The sequence below is a fragment of the Coregonus lavaretus genome (genome assembly GCF_964263955.1).
Source record: "Coregonus lavaretus genome assembly, chromosome: 14".
Lineage (NCBI taxonomy): Eukaryota > Metazoa > Chordata > Actinopteri > Salmoniformes > Salmonidae > Coregonus > Coregonus lavaretus.
In genome coordinates this window covers 24,657,146-24,678,020 of record NC_140001.1, presented here as the reverse complement: position 1 = coordinate 24,678,020, position 20,875 = coordinate 24,657,146, and the positions used below count along the sequence as shown (strand labels likewise).

General features: G+C 43.4%; 1 protein-coding gene across 1 annotated transcript in view; it reads right to left on the bottom strand.

The window, feature by feature from the left end:
* LOC311141653 (calcineurin-binding protein cabin-1-like) overlaps positions 1-20,875 on the bottom strand; it is a 67,649-nt gene that overhangs the window by 25,573 nt on the left and 21,201 nt on the right. Inside the window, exon 30 of the mRNA XM_084177053.1 lies at positions 19,153-19,266. Coding sequence (XP_084033179.1) covers positions 19,153-19,266 — 114 coding nt within the window. The remainder of the gene's footprint in view (positions 1-19,152; positions 19,267-20,875) is intronic.

Here is a 20,875-nt window from a genome sequence, read left to right as displayed (position 1 = left end):
ATACAGGTAACGAGCTGAGATTAGGAGCACACTCTTAAAGGGAGTGCTCCTAATCTCAGCTTGTTACCTGTATAAAAGACACCTGTCCAAAGAAGCAATCAATCAATCAGATTCCAAACTTTCCACCATGGCCAAGAACAAAGAGCTCTCCAAGGATGTCAAGGACAAGATTGTAGACCTACACAAGGCTGGAATGGGCTACAAGACCATCGCCAAGCAGCTTGGTGAGAAGGTGACAACAGTTGGTGCGATTATTCGCAAATGGAAGAAACACAAAATACCTGTCAATCTCCCTCGGCCTGGGGCTCCATGCAAGATCTCACATTGTGGAGTTGCAATGATCATGAGAACAGTGAGGAATCAGCCCAGAACTACAGGGGAGGATCTTGTCAATGATCTCAAGGCAGCTGGGACCATAGTCACCAAGAAAACAATTGGTAACACACTACGCCGTGAAGCAGGTATATCTCACTGGTCATCCCCAAAGCCAACACCTCCTTTGGCCGCCATTCCTTCCAGTTCTCTGCTGCCAATGACTGGAACGATTTGCAAAAATCTCTGAAGCTGGAGACTCTTATCTCCCTCACTAACTTTAAGCATCAGTTGTCAGAGCACCTTACCGATCACTGCACCTGTACACAGCCCATCTGAAATTAGCCCACCCAACTACCTCATCCCCATATTGTTATTCATTTTGCTCATTTGCACCCCAGTATCTCTATTTGCACATCATCATCTCTATTTGCACATCATCTCTTGCACATCTATCATTCCAGTGTGACAGCAAATGTACACTGTTATACAAGCTGTACACTCACTACTCTACATTGTAGCAAAGTGTCATTTCTTCAGTGTTGTCACATGAAAAGATATACTCAAATATTTACAAAAATGTGAGGGGTGTACTCACTTCTGTGAGATACTGTATATATATATATTATGCATTCGAAAATAATTCAGACCCCTTGACTTTTTCCACATTTTGTTATGTTACAGCCTTATTCTAAAATTGATTAAACACATTTTCCTTATCAATCTACACACCATACCCCATAATGACAAAGGGAAAACAGTTTTTTTTTTAATTTTTGCAAATGTATTACAACTAAAAAACTGAAATACCTTATTTGTATAAAGTATTCAGACCCTTTGTTGCCATGAGACTCGAAATTGAGCTCAGGTGCATCCTGTTTCCATTGATCATCCTTGAGATGTTTCTATAACTTCATTGGAGTCCACCTGTGGTAAATTCAATTGATTGGACATGATTTGGAAAGGCACACACCTGTCTATATAAGGTTCCACAGTTGACAGTGTATGTCAGAGAAAAAACCAAGCCATGAGGTCGAAGGAATTGTCCGTAGAGCTCCGAGACAGGATTGTGTCGAGGCACAGATCTGGGGAAGGGTACCAAAACATTTCTGCAGCATTGAAGGTCCCCAAGAACACAGTGGCCTCCATCCTTTTTAAATGGAAGAAGTTTGAAACCACCAAGACTCTTCCTAGAGTTGGCCGCCAGTAAAAGGCACATGACAGCCCGCTTGGAGTTTGCTAAAAGGCACCTGAAGGACTCTCAGACTATGAGAAACAAGATTCTCTGGTCTGATGAAACCAAAATTGAACTCTTTGGCCTGAATGCCAAGAGTCACATCTGGAGGAAACCAGGCACCGCTCATCACCTGGCCAATACCATCCCTACGGTGAAGTATGGTGGTGGCAGCATCTGTGGGGAGGTTTTTCAGCGGCAGGGACTGGGAAACTAGTCAGGATCGAGGGAAAGATGAACGGAGCAAAGTACAGAGAAATCCTTGATGAAAACCTGCTCCAGAGTGCTCAGGACCTCAGACTGGGGTGAAGGTTCACCTTCCAACAGTACATTTTTTTTTACATTTTAGTCATTTAGCAGACGCTCTTATCCAGAGCGCCTTACAGTTAAGTGAGTGCATACATTCTTTTTTAATTTTTAATACTATTTTTCATACCCCCGTGGGAATCGAACCCACAACCCTGGCGTTGCAAACGCCATGCTCTACCAACTGAGCTACATCCCTGCTGGCCATTCCCTCCCCTACCCTAGACGACGCTGGGCCAATTGTGCGCCGCCCCATGGGTCTCCCGGTCACGGCCGGCTACGACAGAGCCTGGATTCGAACCAGGATCTCTAGTGGCACAGCTAGCACTGCGATGCAGTGCCTTAGACCACTGTGCCACTTTAGAGGTTGACAACGACCCTAAGCACACAGTCAAGACAAAGCTGGAGTGGCTTCGGGACAAGTCTCTGAATGTCCTTGAGTGGCCCAGCCAGAGCATGGACTTGAACCCGATCGAACATCTCTGGAGAGACCTGAAAATAGCTGTGCAGCGACGCTCCCCATCCAACCTGACAGAGCTTGAGAGGATCTGCAGAGAAGAATTGGAGAAACTCCCCAAATACAGGTGTGCCAAGCTTGTAGCGTCAAACCCAAGAAGACTTGAGGCTGTAATCGCTGCCAAAGGTGCTTCAACAAAGTACTGAGTAATGGGTCTGAATACTTATGTAAATGTTGTATCAGTTTTGATGATTGATGAGGGGGGAAAAAATTATTTACTCCATTTTAGAATAAGGCTGTAACGTAACAAAATGTGGAAAAAGTGAAGGGGTCTGAATACTTTTCCGAATGCACTGTAAGAAATGTCCCAAATGAAAAATAATCTAAATTCCATTGTGAAATTAAGCAAATTAGCTTTCATTTTGTTAAACACAATCAGACTTTGTGCAACTGGTTCTATCATGAAATGCATAGTGAGCAATATGTTTGGAACATCACATCTTTAACAGCATACCCTAACATTCATAAAGAATTATGAAGCAAACATTCTGGCCAGCTGGCAGAGGACCATGTTTAAACATTCCTTAGGACTATAGGTAATGGAATGCAAAAACCTGTATAAACTCTGGGTTGAGATAATATTACAGAGATTCAACAGGTCCTTTCATGTATTCATTGGACACAGGTGCTGGAGGACAGGCTAAATGGGGTATTTTGGAGTGTTTCTTTGTGTGTGAGTATGTAGCATGTGCACAGCTACATGCTACTGCAGGCTCCTCCAGGCACTGGGCTGCTAATAGGGCTGACATCAGGAAACAATTAACAGGGAGAAATGGACAAACATGCAGGAAAGAAAGAAAGAAAGAAAGGAGGTGACGAGAAGGCAAGAGGAATGTATTTGAGCTAAAACTGTGGCATTGGACGATGGGAGCCCTAATGAGAGAATGGAAAGAGTTGCTGTAGGGAGAACTACAGTGCGTGAAGAGTCAACATTGTGAAGGGGCTTTATAGTGACTCCAGACAGATCAGATCCCTCCAGGCAGGCAGGCAGGGAGGCAGCCTCATTAGCACTGTGTTCTGTCTGGGTTTAGGTGGGTTCAGGGAACCACAGAGAGCAGCAGCACATCAAACACACATTGACTTGTTAAAGACATGTTCCGGAACTTTGGGCTGGATGTGTCAATGTATAGTTCATACATGCATAACCTAGGAGCAGAATTACTGTCTTAGTCACAATTAGCCACGAAATCCCTAGTTTGAAAGCCACTGTTTTTCTGGAAGCTGTGCTGCACCACTTTCCCTACATTTTCCCCCACGTGGGTCAGCCCCCTAGCAATTCGAGTTCAACCAATGAGCTTTAGCCCTTCACCATTTGAGTGACAGCTAACAAGATGCACATCATGCACACAGCAGAGCGAGAGAGAGCAATGACGTGGTGCACATATCTGCACATATGTGACGTAGAACGCAATTTTCAGGGACCACTTCTGGCTCGTGAGCACTACTTTCAGAACTACTGGCTAAAAAGTATACAAAAGTACTGGATAATCTCTTGAATGTCAATATCTCTGAAGGACAGGTAAGTCTTCAGATCACTATGAGTATCACAGGCAACATCAATCAAATCTGAATACAGATATGTTATTATGTGACAGCATATGTTATGTTGTTACAGTACATGATGACCAAACAACCCAGTGCACACATGTCATCCCAGCAGGTGTGTATGGACAGGCAAGGTTCTATGCTCCACAGCAGAGCAGACCATGTGAGCTGAGCACAGACGGTTTCTAGTTGTATTAGTCGTATGTACAGGATTCACATGGTATACGCAGTCCAAGGAAATGCTGACTTGCAGGTTCCTTCTCGACAATGTAACAATAAGAAATAATTAAATAAGAATAAAAACAAAGTAAATGGCAGTAGAATAGAATACCATTTTAGCATAAGTATAATACAGGAAGGCACAATTTGGGGGTCTAAGTGCAATTTTAAAAAAACACTTGGCAGCGAGCACCTCATGGCCTTAGAAGTGTGTGCGAGTCGGAGGAGAAACTGAGCATTTCACGATGGAACAAAACAAATTAGATGCCTTTATCAGCCTCCACAGACGCAACTGGCCCCTACACCTGGGAGCCTTTTCCTCAGCCTAACAAACAGGTCCACATTGTCTGTTGACATTTTCAGTCTTTGGCGAGAAGCCAGGCAGGAAATAAATGCTAAATAGAACAGACCTATCAAATCGCATTCCTGAGTCAGTCTGCCTCATTCAGTCAAGAGGAGTTCTTCCTCAGTACAGCCCCATCTAGGCACAGCAAAACTGTTTAGGGAGATGTAAAGCCATGGTTTTGCACAGATTACACAGAAGCACAACAGATGAAGAAAAATTACACAACTTTACCACCAACGATCTTTTAAGCATCTTTTTTAGGGGGTTAAACTGAGAGAAACTAGCTAGAGCTTTGACTGAGAACATACGGTTCATCACTCAGGCATCAAGAGGGGGATCATTTCAAGTTCAGAAAAAAATCTATCTTAAAATAATTCGTATTTTTCCTCTAGATTTGTTCTTAAAATGTGTTTAATGTTTTCCTAAAATGGTAACCAGCAACACTTGTTTGTGCTACTTTTGATGTTGATGGATCTTCCTGGGTACAAGTGAAAGAAAGTATATATGACTGAAATTAATTACAACCAGTTTCAAAAATGACTCCACATACCACACCGCTGATGATCAAAATTATAAATATATTTTATTATTTTATTCTAATGGAAGTCAAGGTTTGCTCCTTATTTGTTGCTCTCTGCGTCAGTTGTTTACAAGCTGTTCATGAGTAAATGTTATTGTGCTCACGGTTTGTGTGAGAGGTGGAGATGTGTTTACACCCCTGGCCCACGCACAGCACACGCTCCATCACAGGGAATTCACAATGTATCATCTGATCGGGCATTAAACATTGCAACATAATAATGACTGCATCAATAATTCAGGCAGATTTGAAAGAATGTGCCTTCTGCTCATGCTTTATCCCTGCTAGCCAACCTTAAGAAAGAAAACAAGAGAGAAAAAAGGAAAGTGGGCAAGACAAAGCGAAGAAAAGGAGATTCTCTCCCTGTTCTCCCATAGTGTTAGGAGGCCTGGCCCTGCCCACCAAACCCCTCCTCTCAGAGGGAACCCCTCTACCCCTTCCTGCCTGGGACTCTATATCCACAATCCCACAGTACGTAGCTAATGTAGCAGGTAGCCTATCAAATAACAACACCACTGTGATGCAAGACACCATATTCATCTCCATAGAGGGACCATGCTTTTCAGAGTTGTCATGATTGATCATGTTTCCTGGGGACGCTAGTTATCACTGATGTGGGATATATTACCGTGGGTTACACATCACCCAATCAATTATTTCGGCAAATGTAATGATCTAAAATGTGAAAACTACTAGCCTAATTAATAACACTCAATAAAACAGCCAACTTCCCCTATTGTTCAGTCATTTTTTAAATCATTTGCCTTTTATTTTCTGCCTGTTGAGTACCTCCCCTCCCTCCATACAACACCAGCTCCTCTCAATCCCCTTAGCCGAGCCATAACGCATTAAATCACCACTACATGCCAACTTCATGATGTCAGAACACATCTCCTCAGGCTCAAACAAACATCTCACATCGTTAGCTCCTATCAAACCTTTACACCCTGCAGAACAGCAAACCCAACAGTCGGGGGGAAACACTGAAATAGCAACAGGAAATGACTTTTACTACGCACTTTCATACAACCAGTTTACATGATCATGCAATCTCTATGTATTCTTGAAAAAAGCTAGGCGTAGAGTAAACATTCATCTCCGTTGCGAGCAGAGGGCTCAACACAACTCTTCCCTCCCTCTCCACAGAAGGAGGGAAAACATTACTCAACCCCGCCATGCCCCGTAGAAGTACTAAACTAACTCCACAAACTGTGGAAGAATTCCACTCACATAAACAAGATTATACAATCATGTGCTCTTTCCCTAATAAACAGACAGAGTGAGGGAAAAAAATAAAAGGCAAAAGAGAGACTCACCATCACCAACGACAGCTACTCCACTTGTGTCCGTGTGTGTATTCTTTTGGATGTTTTCCTGCTGGCTGTAGCAGCACCAGCGGCCCTGGCAGCGCCCCCACCCACAGAGCAACTCACACTCAGATAGCGAGGGGTGGGCTGCATGCGGGCGCTGGGGCTGCGAAAGCTGCAGTAGACAGCAGGAGAGAAGAGCTGCGCAAGGCAGAGCTGGAGAAGGAGGAGAGGAAGAGGGCAGCAGAAACGGTGCTGGCATCAGGGCCCAGAGACTCAGCGTGCCATTGACAGACGGACTGACTCGCTCCTTTCTCTCTTTCAAACCCTGACATCTCAAAACAAAACACCCACACACTCTCAATCGCCACTCTCCTCTGACCCCAGCCTGCTAGGTTTTTTTCCCTCCTCGCCCTCACTCTACAGACATCATAGTGCCCACCCCTTTAGACTGTAGCCAGCCAATCAGAGACAGGTCGACTTATTCCCGCCCATAAGTGCGCACACACACACACACAATACATTCACAAACAGAGAAGGGCAAGAGAGAGCAATGAGGAGAAAGAGTGAGAGCAACAGGGAGGAAGAGAGCTAGCGAGAGCAGCAACAAGGAGGGGGAGAGCACGATCACGCAAAAGAAAGACAGCAACAGGAAGAGACCGAGAGAGAGGAAGAGTTGACAAGCTGAAAAAGCTGACTTAGAACAAGCAGCTAATTTGAACGGAGTAGGATGGAGCTGTGGGAGGGAGGATAGAGAAGGAGTTGAAGAAGTAAGGAAAGAGAGGAATGAGTGTGTAGGCCTAGCCTATACAGTGTTTCCTCTTGAGAAAAACATTTGCAGTGGGGTTGGGGGGACATAAAAAAATACATTCTACTCTAAAATGAACGAAAATAAAAGTATGCAGACAGCATCAAATTATAATTTCTACCTCCAGAAATTGGCCAAATAACATATTGGTAAAATGATTTGTTAAAATGATGAACATATTGGACCATGCATATAGCTTATGCATGGTTCATACTATCAGGTATGCTATTAGCAGTAAGCATTATCCCCTGTAGCCCAACTGATGCAGCATAGTGGCTAGAAATAAATAGACTGAAGCATGGGGTTGTCTATCTGCATTTACCCTATTGGGCTAATCATTAGTAGAGTCTTGGGTGAGCCGCAAAAAAAGAAATCAGCTGGCAGGAGGAACGAAAACATTATTTCAACGCGTGGGTCGGCTCGTGGTTCAGAACAATTACATTGCGGGTCAAGATAACACTTATAAAACCCAGGAGCGTGTTTTATAGCATTGTGTTGCGAATTCCATTCTGTGAGTGGCAAGGCAGACATAAGGGTACCAGCCACGCACGCATTGAGAGTGTGTGGAGCCAGGAACGGTCCCTTATGTGTGGTGCTAAAACGTTCCAATTTGTCCACACGCAGAGCTTATGTTCTTGTAAAACATGACAACAACCTGCTGACATGTTGAGCTCTCCAGCAGAGAGGGTAGACAGACAAGACGGCGTTACTGTCAAAGACTCCAGCCACCCTAGTCATAGACTGTCCTCTCTGCTAGTGCACGGCAAGCGGTACCAGAGCACCAAGTCTAGGTCCAAGAGGCTTCTAAACAGCTTCTACCCCCAAGCCATAAGACTCCTGAACATCTAATCAAATGGCTACCCAGACAATTTGCATTGCCCCCCTCTTTTACGCTGCTGCTACTCTCTGTTTATTATCTATGCATAGTCTCTTTAACTCTACCTACAGTTGAAGTCGGAAGTTTACATACACTTAGGTTGGAGTCATTAAAACTCGTTTTTCAACCACTCCAAAAATGTCTTGTTAACAAACTCTAGCTTTGGCAAGTCGGTTTGGACATCTACTTTGTGCATGACACAAGTCATTTTTCCAACAATTGTTTGCAGACAGATTATTTCACTTATAATTCACTGTATCACAAACGCCTGAAGGTACCACGTTCATCTGTACAAACAATAGTACGCAAGTATATACACCATGGGACCACGCAGCCGTCATACCGCTCAGGAAGGAGACGCGTTCTGTCTGCTAGAGATTAACATACTTTGGTCAAATCAATCACAGAACAACAGCAAAGGACCTTGTGAAGATGCTGGAGGAAACAGGTACAAAAGTATCTATATCCACAGTAAAACGAGTCCTATATCGACATAACCTGAAAGGCCGCTCAGCAATGAAGAAGCCACTGCTCCAAAACCGCCATAAAAAAGACAGACTACGGTTTGCAACTGCACATGGGGACAAAGATCACACTTTTTGGAGAAATGTCCTCTGGTCTGTGGAAACAAAAATGGAACTGTTTGGCCATAATGACCATCGTTATGTTTGGAGGAAAAAGGGGGTGGCTTGCAAGCCGAAGAACACCATCCCAACCGTGAAGCACCGGGGTGGCAGCATCATGCTGTGGGGGTGCTTTGCTGCAGGAGGGACTGGTGCACTTCACAAAATAGATGGCATCACGAGGAAGGAAAATGATGTGGATATATTGAAGCAACATCTCAAGATATTAGTCAGGAAGTTAAAGCTTGGTCGCAAATGGGTCTTCAAATGGACAATGATCCCAAGCATACTTCCAAAGTTGTGGCAAAATGGCTTAAGGCCAACAATGTCAAGGTATTGGAGTGGCCATCACAAAGCCCTGACCTCAATCCTATAGAACATTTTTGGGCAGAACTGAAAAAGCGTGTGCGAGCAAGGAGGCCTACAAACCTGACTCAGTTACACAAGCTCTGTCAGGAGGAATGGGCCAAAATTCACCCAACTTATTGTGGGAAGCTTGTGGAAGGCTACCCGAAACGTTTGACCCAAGTTAAACAATTTAAAGGCAATGCTACCAAATACTAATTGAGTGTATGTAAACTTCTGACCCACTGAGAATGTGATGAAAGAAATAAAAGCTGAAATAAATCACTCTCTACTATTATTCTGACATTTCACATTCTTAAAATAAAGTGGTGATCCTAACTGAACTAAGACAGGGAATTTTTACTAGGATTAAATGTCAGGAATTGTGAAAAACTGAGTTGAAATGTATTTGGCTAAGGTGTATGTAAACTTCCGACTTCAACTGTATTACCTCAATTACCTCGACTAACCAGTGTCCCCACACACTGACTCGGTACTGGTACCCACTGTATATAGCCTCGCTATTGTTATTTTTACTGCTGCTCTTTAATTATTTGTTACTTTTATTTCGTATTATTTTATATTGTATTTTTTTGTGATTGTTTTTGGTATTCTTTCTTAAAACTGCATTGTTGGTTAAGGGCTTGTAAGTAAGCATTTCAATGTAATGTTTACACCGGTTGTATTCAGCGCATGTGACAAATCAAATTTGATTTCATTTGCTCCAAAGCCAGATAGGACCTCAGAGAAAGTCCCTATATTACTCCTCCCCTACCTGCACATACCAACTAGTTCTCCTGGTCTCAGCAGCTCCACCTACATAACTCAATGTGCCAGATAGACAAGCAAAACACACCCAACATTCCACTATTGTACAAAAGCAATCTAACAAAGGTACACTATAGTTTATATATGTACTGAACTCAAGAACACATTTATAGCCACAACACACTTAGCATCTCGGTGCAATGAAAACAAAAGGTTTAACGTGAGAAAAAAAGCCCCAAGATATATTTAAATGTTAAAGACTAGTAAGCAATGTCATTCCACTGAAACAGGATCCACAGAGTTTCTAAACCTAGAGACGGCTCATCACGAGACTTGCGGCAACGCTTGTGAAACAGACCAAACAGACCAGAAATTCTTAGTTGTTAATTTTCCCAAAATCTAAAAGCACAACCTAGATTCGAGCCAATGTCTTAAGTAGTTGAACATGTTATTACTCCAACCTCGTGAAAGTGGCAAACTGACACGTTTTAATTTTCGTCAAAAACAACTTTATATTGAAGGAATGCCTTTGATTTGACAGCCTGCACATGCGCAGTTCGGCACGAGACGACCGTTAGACCTGATGACGTGTTTCTACGAGCTAGCCATGACATCGCTTACAAGTGTGATCGGGGATTTCTATTGGAGAAGCAGTTTCTGCCTATCTTCATACTGTCCTGTCTTTGCAGGATCTAGAAAGATGGCATCCCTTTTGTCTGGAGCTTGCAGTAGAGTGCATGTGTGGGTGTGTAGGTGGATAAATATGTAAGCACATACAGTATGTGTGTGTGGGGGCAACACCATGCCTGAGCAAGCACACCGTGACTCTGCAGGATCACGGAATGGAGCAGGCCAGCAGAGCTGGTTCTACGGGGTGGCAGAGCCGAGCATGGACCCCCCAGATAGAATTTGTGCCCCCCATGTTTTGTTTCCCCATAAACATAACAAATGGTATATGAATTACAATGCCTGATCTTGCCAATGTAGCGTTGTCGGGCCTGCCAGTAGCGCAGACCGGTACAGAGGCTGTACCGGGTGAGCGCTCATGATCTGAGAAGGGGTGATGTAATAATGTAATATTTAGTAGTTAAAATCCCAAAATGCATTCTGATTGGGTACCTAGCCATGCAATGTCATAAGGTACCACCTTCATTACCTTGTTTAGGAAGCTCATTGGATCCCACTCAGGGCAGGGTCAAATTGACAGTTCTCTCACAGAGGGGGAATAAAGTAGTTCACTTTTCCAGACAGCTAATAATAGTCTAGCTAGTAGCTACTAGCTTCGTAATGTTTTGGTAGTGGCAAGCTGAATAATTATAGCTGGCTAATCAGCATGGATATCCGAAAATGGCTGGGAACTGCCAAGAGCAAAAAAACTGAGGACCACCATGTCGAGTGCGATGCCGAGCTCACCGAGCAAACTGCTGGTTGAGGAGCCTAGCAGCAAATGTAATACCCACCCATCCCCCACGCTGCCTGCTGACCAACAAGATGGAGAAGAGCCAGGCCTAGCACCAATATTACGAGGGTGACATCACAACAATCACCTTCACCTCCGTTACCCCAGCCACTAGCACCTGACGACCTGTTGGATCCAACCAAAACTGAACCAGTGGAAGCAGAGTTGATTGATTATTGCAAAGTGAAATCGCAACCACAGCCAGCAACAACAAATGGACCCCACTCAGTGTCCTTCAAAGATATGGTGGGCCTTTGTCAGCAATGCTGACTGTGCTGTTGGCACAGAAACATGGATTTGAATTAACATTTGGGACATCTACAGCAATGTGCAAAGATTCCTTCTCCACTCTGAAGAACGTATTCAGTGAACACAGACACAGCATGTTACATCAACAAAATGCCCAGCTTGTCCAGCTGGCATTTGAGAGGGACCTGACAAGAACATTTCGCCAGGAATGAGAATGGAATCAGAAAATTCTCATGAGGTTCAACACAGCTTGGAGGAGGCTGCAACTCGTCTAAATGATAAGCTACAACCTTTATGGCCCTGGCTGCCGTGCCAGAATGATTCATTCATTGGTTTTCCCCCTAATTGCTATTGATAGATATACAGCTTTGCGTTATTTGACGGGAATAGGGACAATGACCAATGGTTGTGCTCTGAGGTGATGCTGAAATTGTCAGTGCATCTAACTTTATCCTGACTGGCGGTAGCCTTCTGTCCATGGCCCTAAGTCAATGGTTACGGTGTGTGCTTTTTTTAAATGAGCGCATCTTGGGATACCAGTCTTTGTGGGGCTTCTCTTCGACATCACGTGCTTTCTTGTGTGCAAAATGACAGTTGTGTATATGGCTGTATTTTAGATAGGCCTACACGTTTGTACATTTTGGATGTAGGACCAATACCATGTGTAACTTACTAAAACAATTAGGCAAACTTTCACTCTGTTATCATTAATCTGCCTTACAGTCATTGTGTGATAGTATTTACATTACTTTTACAGTAGCCTATGAAAACGACACAGCCTACTTTTTAGTCCCCTCCCTGCTCTCTTCCTATAGCGTGTGTGTTGCTCTTGGAATGGGCATTTACTCTAATTCGCGGAAGATTCAAATTAGCTACTGCCATTTCACATCAGCTCTGACTATAAAATATGCACTTACAGTGAGGGAAAAAAGTATTTGATCCCCTGCTGATTTTGTACGTTTGCCAACTGACAAAGAAATGATCAGTCTATAATTTTAATGGTAGGTTTATTTGAACAGTGAGAGACAGAAAACAACAAAAAGATCCAGAAAAACACATGTCAAAAATGTTATAAATTGATTTGCATTTTAATGAGGGAAATAAGTATTTGACCCCTCTGTAAAACATGACTTAGTACTTGGTGGCAAAACCCTTGTTGGCAATCACAGAGGTCAGACGTTTCTTGTAGTTGGCCACCAGGTTTGCACACATCTCAGGAGGGATTTTGTCCCACTCCTCTTTGCAGATCTTCTCCAAGTCATTAAGGTTGAGGTTGACGTTTGGCAACTCGAACCTTCAGCTCCCTCCACAGATTTTCTATGGGATTAAGGTCTGGAGACTGGCTAGGCCACTCCAGGACCTTAATGTGCTTCTTCTTGAGCCACTCCTTTGTTGCCTTGGCCATGTGTTTTGGGTCATTGTCATGATGGAATCCCCATACACGACCCATTTTCAATGCCCTGGCTGAGGGAAGGAGGTTCTCACCCATGATTTGACGGTACATGGCCCTGTCCATCGTCCCTTTGATGCGGTGAAGTTGTCCTGTCCCCTTAGCAGAAAAACACCCCCAAAGCATAATGTTTCCACCTCCATGTTTGACGGTGGGGATGGTGTTCTTGGGGTCATAGGCAGCATTCCTCCACCTCCAAACACGGCGAGTTGAGTTGATGCCAAAGAGCTCCATTTTGGTCTCATCTGACCACAACACTTTCACCCAGTTCTCCTCTGAATCATTCAGATGTTCATTGGCAAACTTCAGACGGGCATGTATATGTGCATTCTTGAGCAGGGGGACCTTGCAGGCGCTGCAGGATTTCAGTCCTACACGGCGTAGTGTGTTACCAATTGTTTTCTTGGTGACTATGGTCAAAGCTGCCTTGAGATCATTGACAAGATCTTCCCGTGTAGTTCTGGGCTGATTCCTCACCGTTCTCATGATCATTGCAACTCCACGAGGTGAGATCTTGCATGGAGCCCCAGGCCAAGGGAGATTGACAGTTATTTTGTGTTTCTTCCATTTGCGAATCATCGCACCAACTGTTGTCACCTTCTCACCAAGCTGCTTGGCCATGGTCTTGTAGCCCATTCCAGCCTTGTGTAGGTCTACAATCTTGTCCCTGGCATCCTTGGAGAGCTCTTTGGTCTTGGCCATGGTGGAGAGTTTGGAATCTGATTGATTGATTGCTTCTTTGGACAGGTGTCTTTTATACAGGTAACAAGCTGAGATTAGGAGCACTCCCTTTAAGAATGTGCTCCTAATCTCAGCTCGTTACCTGTATAAAAGACACCTGGGAGCCAGAAATCTTTCTGATTGAGAGGGGGTCAAATACGTATTTCCCTTATTAAAATGCAAATCAATTTATAACATTTTTGACATGTGTTTTTCTGGATTTTTTTGTTGTTATTCTGTCTCTCACTGTTCAAATAAACCTACCATTAAAATTATAGACTGATCATTTCTTTGTCAGTGGGCAAACGTACAAAATCAGCAGGGGATCAAATACTTTTTTCCCTCACTGTAGTTTGATTTAGTTTATATTTCTGAAACTCTCCCACACAGAAAATATTGTGCACCTGGAGAAGTGGCAGCTTGGTTCCGCTCATTGCGTAGTGTCACAAATTTGACAGAAATGTAGCCTACAGTTCTAATTGAGGTTTAAGCTATAAAGCCTGTAAGAATCTTTCATAGCCTAGTGGTGCTCATCATGCCGAGCTGTTCTGTGGGTGTTGTTAGGTGCAAATTATGTGTAGGCCTATTGCAGCTATGGCTGCATTTCAGATACACATGTCGTAGTGGGGCGTATATCTTTGTGTTATATAAAGTTATGATTGTTGATGTGTACGGCTACATTTAAGAAACATTTTTGCACATTTGAACAGTAGTAGGACCAATCTACCTTGTTTTATTAGGGCTCTAAATTAATACTAGTTTTGCCCCCCCCCCCAATGGATTTAAAATGCCCCCTCAGGCATGTCATCCTGGAGCCAGGCCTGCACAGCACTGCCTGAGGGAGCAGGCCAGAGGACTTAGGCCTTTATTACCGCAATCATCAACATTATGACAAGCATTACAGCAACTGTAGCCTAAATATATAGGTTATATATATATCTAATCCATTTCAAATCCACAATATTATTGTCCATCTACAGCTGTGTTTCCATTGGGGATTCCCTGTCATGGTTGATTTATTTCAGGGATGGGCAACTCCAGTCCTTGGGGGCCTGATTGGTGTCACACTTTTGCCCCAGCTAAAACATCTGACTCCAATAACCAACTAATCATGATCTTCAGTTTAGAAGGCAATTTGTTTAATCTGCTGTGTTTTCTAGGGATGGGGAAAAAGTGTGACACCACTCTGGCCGCCGAGGACTTGAGTTACCCATCCCTGATTTATTTGTAGCCTAATATCATGTTTGATTAATGTACAAAGACAAGACAAGGAAATTACGGAGTGAAAAATCACAAAAATATAATACTAGATTAAAAAATATGATTGATTCAAACTCTCAACCAGAAACAAATTCTAGTCCTTGTAGTTCTTCCATCTTTCTCCTCTTCTATGGTGAGATCCCTAATATGAGATCCCTGCCATAACAGTACCAGTCGGTCACAAATAAACCTGTTAAATTTACTACATTATACAGTGCCTTGCAAAATAATTAATCCCCCTGGGCGTTTTTCCTATTTTGTTGCATTACAACCTGTAATTTAAATGGATTTTTATTTGGATTTCATGTAATGGACATACATACACAAAATAGTCCAAATTGGTTAAGTGAAATGAAAAAAATAACTTGTTTCAAAAAATTCTACAAAATAAATAACGGAAAAGTGGTGCGTGCATATGTATTCACCCCCTTTGCTATGAAGCCCCAAAATAAGATCTGGTGCAACCAATTACCTTCAGAAGTCACATAATTAGTTAAATAAAGTCCACCTGTGTGCAATCTAAGTGTCACATGATCTGTCACATGATCTCAGTATATATACACCTGTTCTGAAAGGCCCCAGAGTCTGCAACACGACTAAGCAAGGGGCACCACCAAGCAAGCGGCACCATGAAGACCAAGGAGCTCTCCAAACAGGTCAGGGACAAAGTTGTGGAGAAGTACAGATCAGGGTTGGGTTATAAAAAAATAATCAGAAGCTTTGAACATCCCACGGAGCACCATTAAATCAATTATTAAAAAATGGAAAGAATATGGCACCCCAACAAACCTGCCAAGAGATGGCCGCCCACCAAAACTCACGGACCAGGCAAGGAGGGCATTAATCAGAGGCAACAAAGAGACCAAAGATAACCCTGAAGGAGCTGCAAAGCTCCACAGTGGAGATTGGAGTATCTGTCCATAGGACCACTTTAAGCCATACACGCCACAGAGCTGGGCTTTACAGAAGAGTGGCCAGAAAAAAGCCATTGCTTAAAGAAAAAAATAAGCAAACACGTTTGGTGTTTGCCAAAAGGCATGTGGGAGACTCCCCAAACATATGGAAGAAGGTACTCTGGTCAGATGAAACTAAAATTGAGCTTTTTGCCCATCAAGGAAAAAGCTATGTCTGGCGCAAACCCAACACCTCTCATCACCCCGAGAACACCATCCCCACAGTGAAGCATGGTGGTGGAAGCATCATGCTGTGGGGATGTTTTTCATCGGCAGGGACTGGGAAACTGGTCAGAATTGAAGGAATGATGGATGGCGCTAAATACGGAGAAATTCTTGACCGAAACCTGTTTCAGTCTTCCAGAGATTTGAGACTGGGACGGAGGTTCACCTTCCAGCAGGACAATGACCCTAAGCATACTGCTAAAGCAACACTCGAGTGGTTTAAGGGGAAACATTTAAATGTCTTGGAATGGCTTAGTCAAAGCCCAGACCTCAATCCAATTGAGAATCTGTGGTATGACTTAAAGATTGCTGTACACCAGCGGAACTCATCCAACTTGAAGGAGCTGGAGCAGTTTTGCCTTGAAGAATGGGCAAAAATCCCAGCGGCTAGATGTGCCAAGCTTATAGAGACATACCCCAAGAGACTTGCAGCTGTAATTGCTGCAAAAGGTGGCTATACAAAGTATTGACTTTGGGGGAGGTGAATAGTTATGCACGCTCAAGTTCTTTTTTTTTTTTTTTTTTTTTTTTTAGCAAATAGGCATGATCTGTAAATCAAATGATACAAACCCCCAAAAAATCCATTTTAATTCCAGGTTATAAGGCAACAAAATAGGGAAAATGCCAAGGGAGGTGAATACTTTCGCAAGCCACTGTACATATTCTTAAATGCACAACATTTACGATTGGTGCAACACAAGATTGAGATTACATGAGATCAGTTACAAGAAGTCTTACTACCAGTCAAACAGATGGTGCTGCATGCCAATGCCTGAAAAGGCAACACAGTCTGGAACATGTCAAAACAGAAGAATATGGGTTAGGCTACTCTTCATGGTGGCCCAGTTGATATAACACCAGCCAAACCCAGACGAAAACTAGGGCAGTCTGACCTACATTAGGCTACATTATAGGACTGAGTGCAGCGATTCTCAACTGGGGGGGGGGGGGTTGTCGGAGGTTTCGAATGGGTCGAGGGTGTCTGAGAAATGTATGTTAAATCCACTACAAATCAGTGTAGATGAAGGGGAGGAGACAGGTTAAAGAATGATTTTTAAGCCTTGAGACAATTGAAACATGGATTGTGTATGTGTGCCATTCAGTGAATGCGCAAGACAAAATACTTAAGTGCCTTTGAACGGGGTATGGTAGTAGGTGCCAGGCGCACTGGTTTGAGTGTGTCAAGAACTGCAACGCTGCAGGGTTTTTCACAGTCAACAGTTTCCCGTGTTTATCAACAACGGTCCACCACCCAAAGGACATCCAGCCAACTTGACACAACTGTGGAAAGCAAGAGTCAACATGGGTCAGCATCCCTGTGGAACGCTTTCGACACCTTGTAGAGCCTATGCCCGACTAATTGAGGCTGTTCTGAGGGCAAAAGGGGGTGCAACTCAATATTAGGAAGGTATTCTTACTGTTTTGTACACTCAGTGTAAATTGCTACATTGACTATCAATATAGCATAAAAAATTGCTTTCCAGATGGCTTTTTGGCGATGTGAATATTGGATCGCGACTGAGACAATCTGGTCCAATTTGGGTCCCGAGGCAAAACCAGTTGAGAACCAATGATCTAGAGAAACCTTATTTAGGTGGTGTGGCCTGGCCTACCCATTGAAGAACACTACACTGATGTGGAGACACTCATGTCTAATCCATCCATACTGTACTATGCTATCATCTCCCATCCAGCCATTTGGTCATTATGTCACTAAGGAACACCAGCACAATCATTGTCCCCTCTGTCATACAAAAGGCACAACACATATCACCACCGACAACGACTGATATGTCTGTCTGTCAGGCTCAGGGATCAGTGATACTACAGGCCATGGCAGACAAGACAACAGCTGTTGAGTCACACCAATGCTGATTTTAATCTTTGACTTTTGATGAGTGCCTGGGAAAGTGAGCCCTATTTGACTGAGACCTGGAAAACCTGTTCCGAGTAGGCCTACTCCCTGTAAGAATCCTTATTTGGCTAGAACTAGTATTTCAGTTTGAAGTTTACTGTGCCCTTTCATAAAGAGTCTGCCTGTCAGTGCCTATAACAGTTGGTCTGCCAGGCAGGGCAGCAGGTTTAAATAGCTGAGAGTCCAGTTGAAGCCAGGGCCACGCTGCGTGCTCCCTCCACCAGCCTGAGCATGGCCTGAGCAGGACAACTACAGTCCCTATACCACCTAAATACAGTATGACCAAATCCTAACTTACCATATGCGCAAGTAACTCTTTAGGCTTTAGAGTAAACATTGCCTTCGTGTCAATGTGAATTTGTGTGAAAGTTCAAATTGGACATGCAGATCTCAAAATAGGATTAGGCTCAAAAATGTGTTCCTCTCCTATAACAAGGCTAAAACATGATGAAAACCTAACGACCACATGCCCCACATCAGAATAACACCGATACCTGCTTCCATGGGGATTTCATTCAAGTCAAAAGGAGGTAAATGACTGGCGTGTGGAAGAGACGACACACTCCACAGCCCTCCCTCCACACATGCTTCCATTCATGACAGTGTTACCTGGGATTCCACAATTAGGCTAAAAGCAACCATACAATAATATGCTAAGAACATATTGCATGGATCACTGGGACTAAAAATAGTTGCAGCAAGGGGAAATATCTCTTGGAGGACTTACAACAGATGTGATGAGAAGGTGGACACACTGAGTATGTAATTCCCAAAAGTACCCTTTTAATTTTGAAGCTTTAAAACAACTGATGTTGGAATCTCTCAGTTCTCCCTCCATTGTTTTAGCTATTAAGGGTCTCTCCTGGTGCAGAATGTTATTGCTATAAGTCGAGGAGGAAGTCTATTGGAAGACACGCCAAATGAACTCTCAGCATTTCCTTCCAATCACTGACTTCTGATTAGATGTCAAATTGTGTGTAAATTCTGTAATTTACCATTGAGTTTGCAATATTCAAAAAAAGAACTGTTCACTTTCCAAACTGTAAAACAAACTGAGAACCAGGACTGGTGCATAGTAATGTTAGCCAGGTGAGTAACAGGACCTTGATGGCAGAGCTGGCTTGGTGAACTTACATTGAACAGGTTTGTCTTGTTCCTCTCACAGAAAAGTCCTTGTGCTGGCATGTGCTTCAGCTGTTGCCATGGGACACTGCTTCCTAGCAACACATCTCGTGCCCACCGCAGATTCTGGGAAAACATAAAACATAAATCAGAAGACTGGGGATATGAAAACGGTCCCTCAAGAGGCAAACCACATAAACCACAGACAAGACTAAAAAAGGTGAAGACTTTAGGCTGCATCATACAACAAGTTTGTTTGAATCTCTCATTTTCATCTGCATCATCCACTACCTAACACTGTTCTGTTCCCCTGCATCATCCACTACCTAACACTGTTCTGTTCCCCTGCATCATCCACTACCTAACACTGTTCTGTTCCCCTGCATCATCCACTACCTAACACTGTTCTGTTACCCTGCATCATCCACTACCTAACACTGTTCTGTTACCCTGCATCATCCACTACCTAACACTGTTCTGTTCCCTTGTTCCCTGTCATAGCAGCTCTGATGGACACTACTAACTGTAGTTTAACAGTACAAAGTGACTGTAGCTGAAGTCAAGTTATTGACATGGAAGTTTCAACTTGATATTCAAGTATATATAGTTAACCCGATAACAGCTTCTAATTTTTACATCAAGTGTGTAAAGTTGGTAATAATTTTACAAGCAGAACGGCACGGTCGAGATGAGAAGCTTAATTTCCAAAAGTTCCAGCGGTCAAAACCATTCGTTTTTGAGACAAGGGTGTCACCAAAGCTGTGTTGTATTCATTAGGTACAGCATGTTGTAGCTAATTTTCAAAAATGCATTATGATAAAATAAAATTATATTTGTTACATGCGCCGAATACCTTACCGTGAAATGCTTACTTATAAGCCCTTAACCAACAATGCAGTTTTAAGAAAATAGAGTTAAGAAAATATTTACTAAATAAACTAAAGTAAAAGATACCACAATAAAATAACAATAATGAGGCTATATACAGGGAGTACTGGTACAGAGTCAATGTGAGGGGGTACAGGTTAGTCGAGGTAATTTGCACATGTAGGTAGGGGTAAAGTGACTATGCATAGATAATAAACAGCGAGTAGCAGCAGTGTAAAAACAAGGCCTACCACCATTGTCGTCAGCAAACGTATTGATGGTGTTGGAGTCGTGCGCGGCCACGCAGTCGTGGGTGAACAGGGAGTACAGGAGGGGACTAAGCACGCACCCCTGAGGGGCCCCCTGTTGAGGATCAGTGTGGCAGATGTGTTGTTGCCTACCCTTACCACCTGGGGACGGCCCATCAGGAAGTCCAAGATCCAGTTGCAGAGGGAGGTGTTTAAGCCTAGGGTCCTTAGCTTAGTGATGAGCTTTGTGGGCACTATGGTGTTGAACGCTGAGCTGTAGTCAATTATCATCATTCTCACATAGGTGTTCCTTTTGTCAAGGTGGGAAAGGGCAGTGTGGAGTGCGATTGAGATTGCGTCATCTGTGGATCTGTTGGGGCGGTATGCGAATTGGCGTGGTTCTAGGGTTTCCGGGATGATGGTGTTGATATGAGCCATGACCAGCCTTTTAAAGCACTTCATGGCTACCGACGTGAGTGCTACGGGGCGGTAGTCATTTAGGCAGGTTACCTTCGCTTTCTTGGGCTCAGGGACTATGGTGGTCTGCTTGAAACATGTAGGTATTACAGACTGTCAGAGAGAGGATGAAAATGTCAGTGAAGACACTTGCCAGTTTGTCT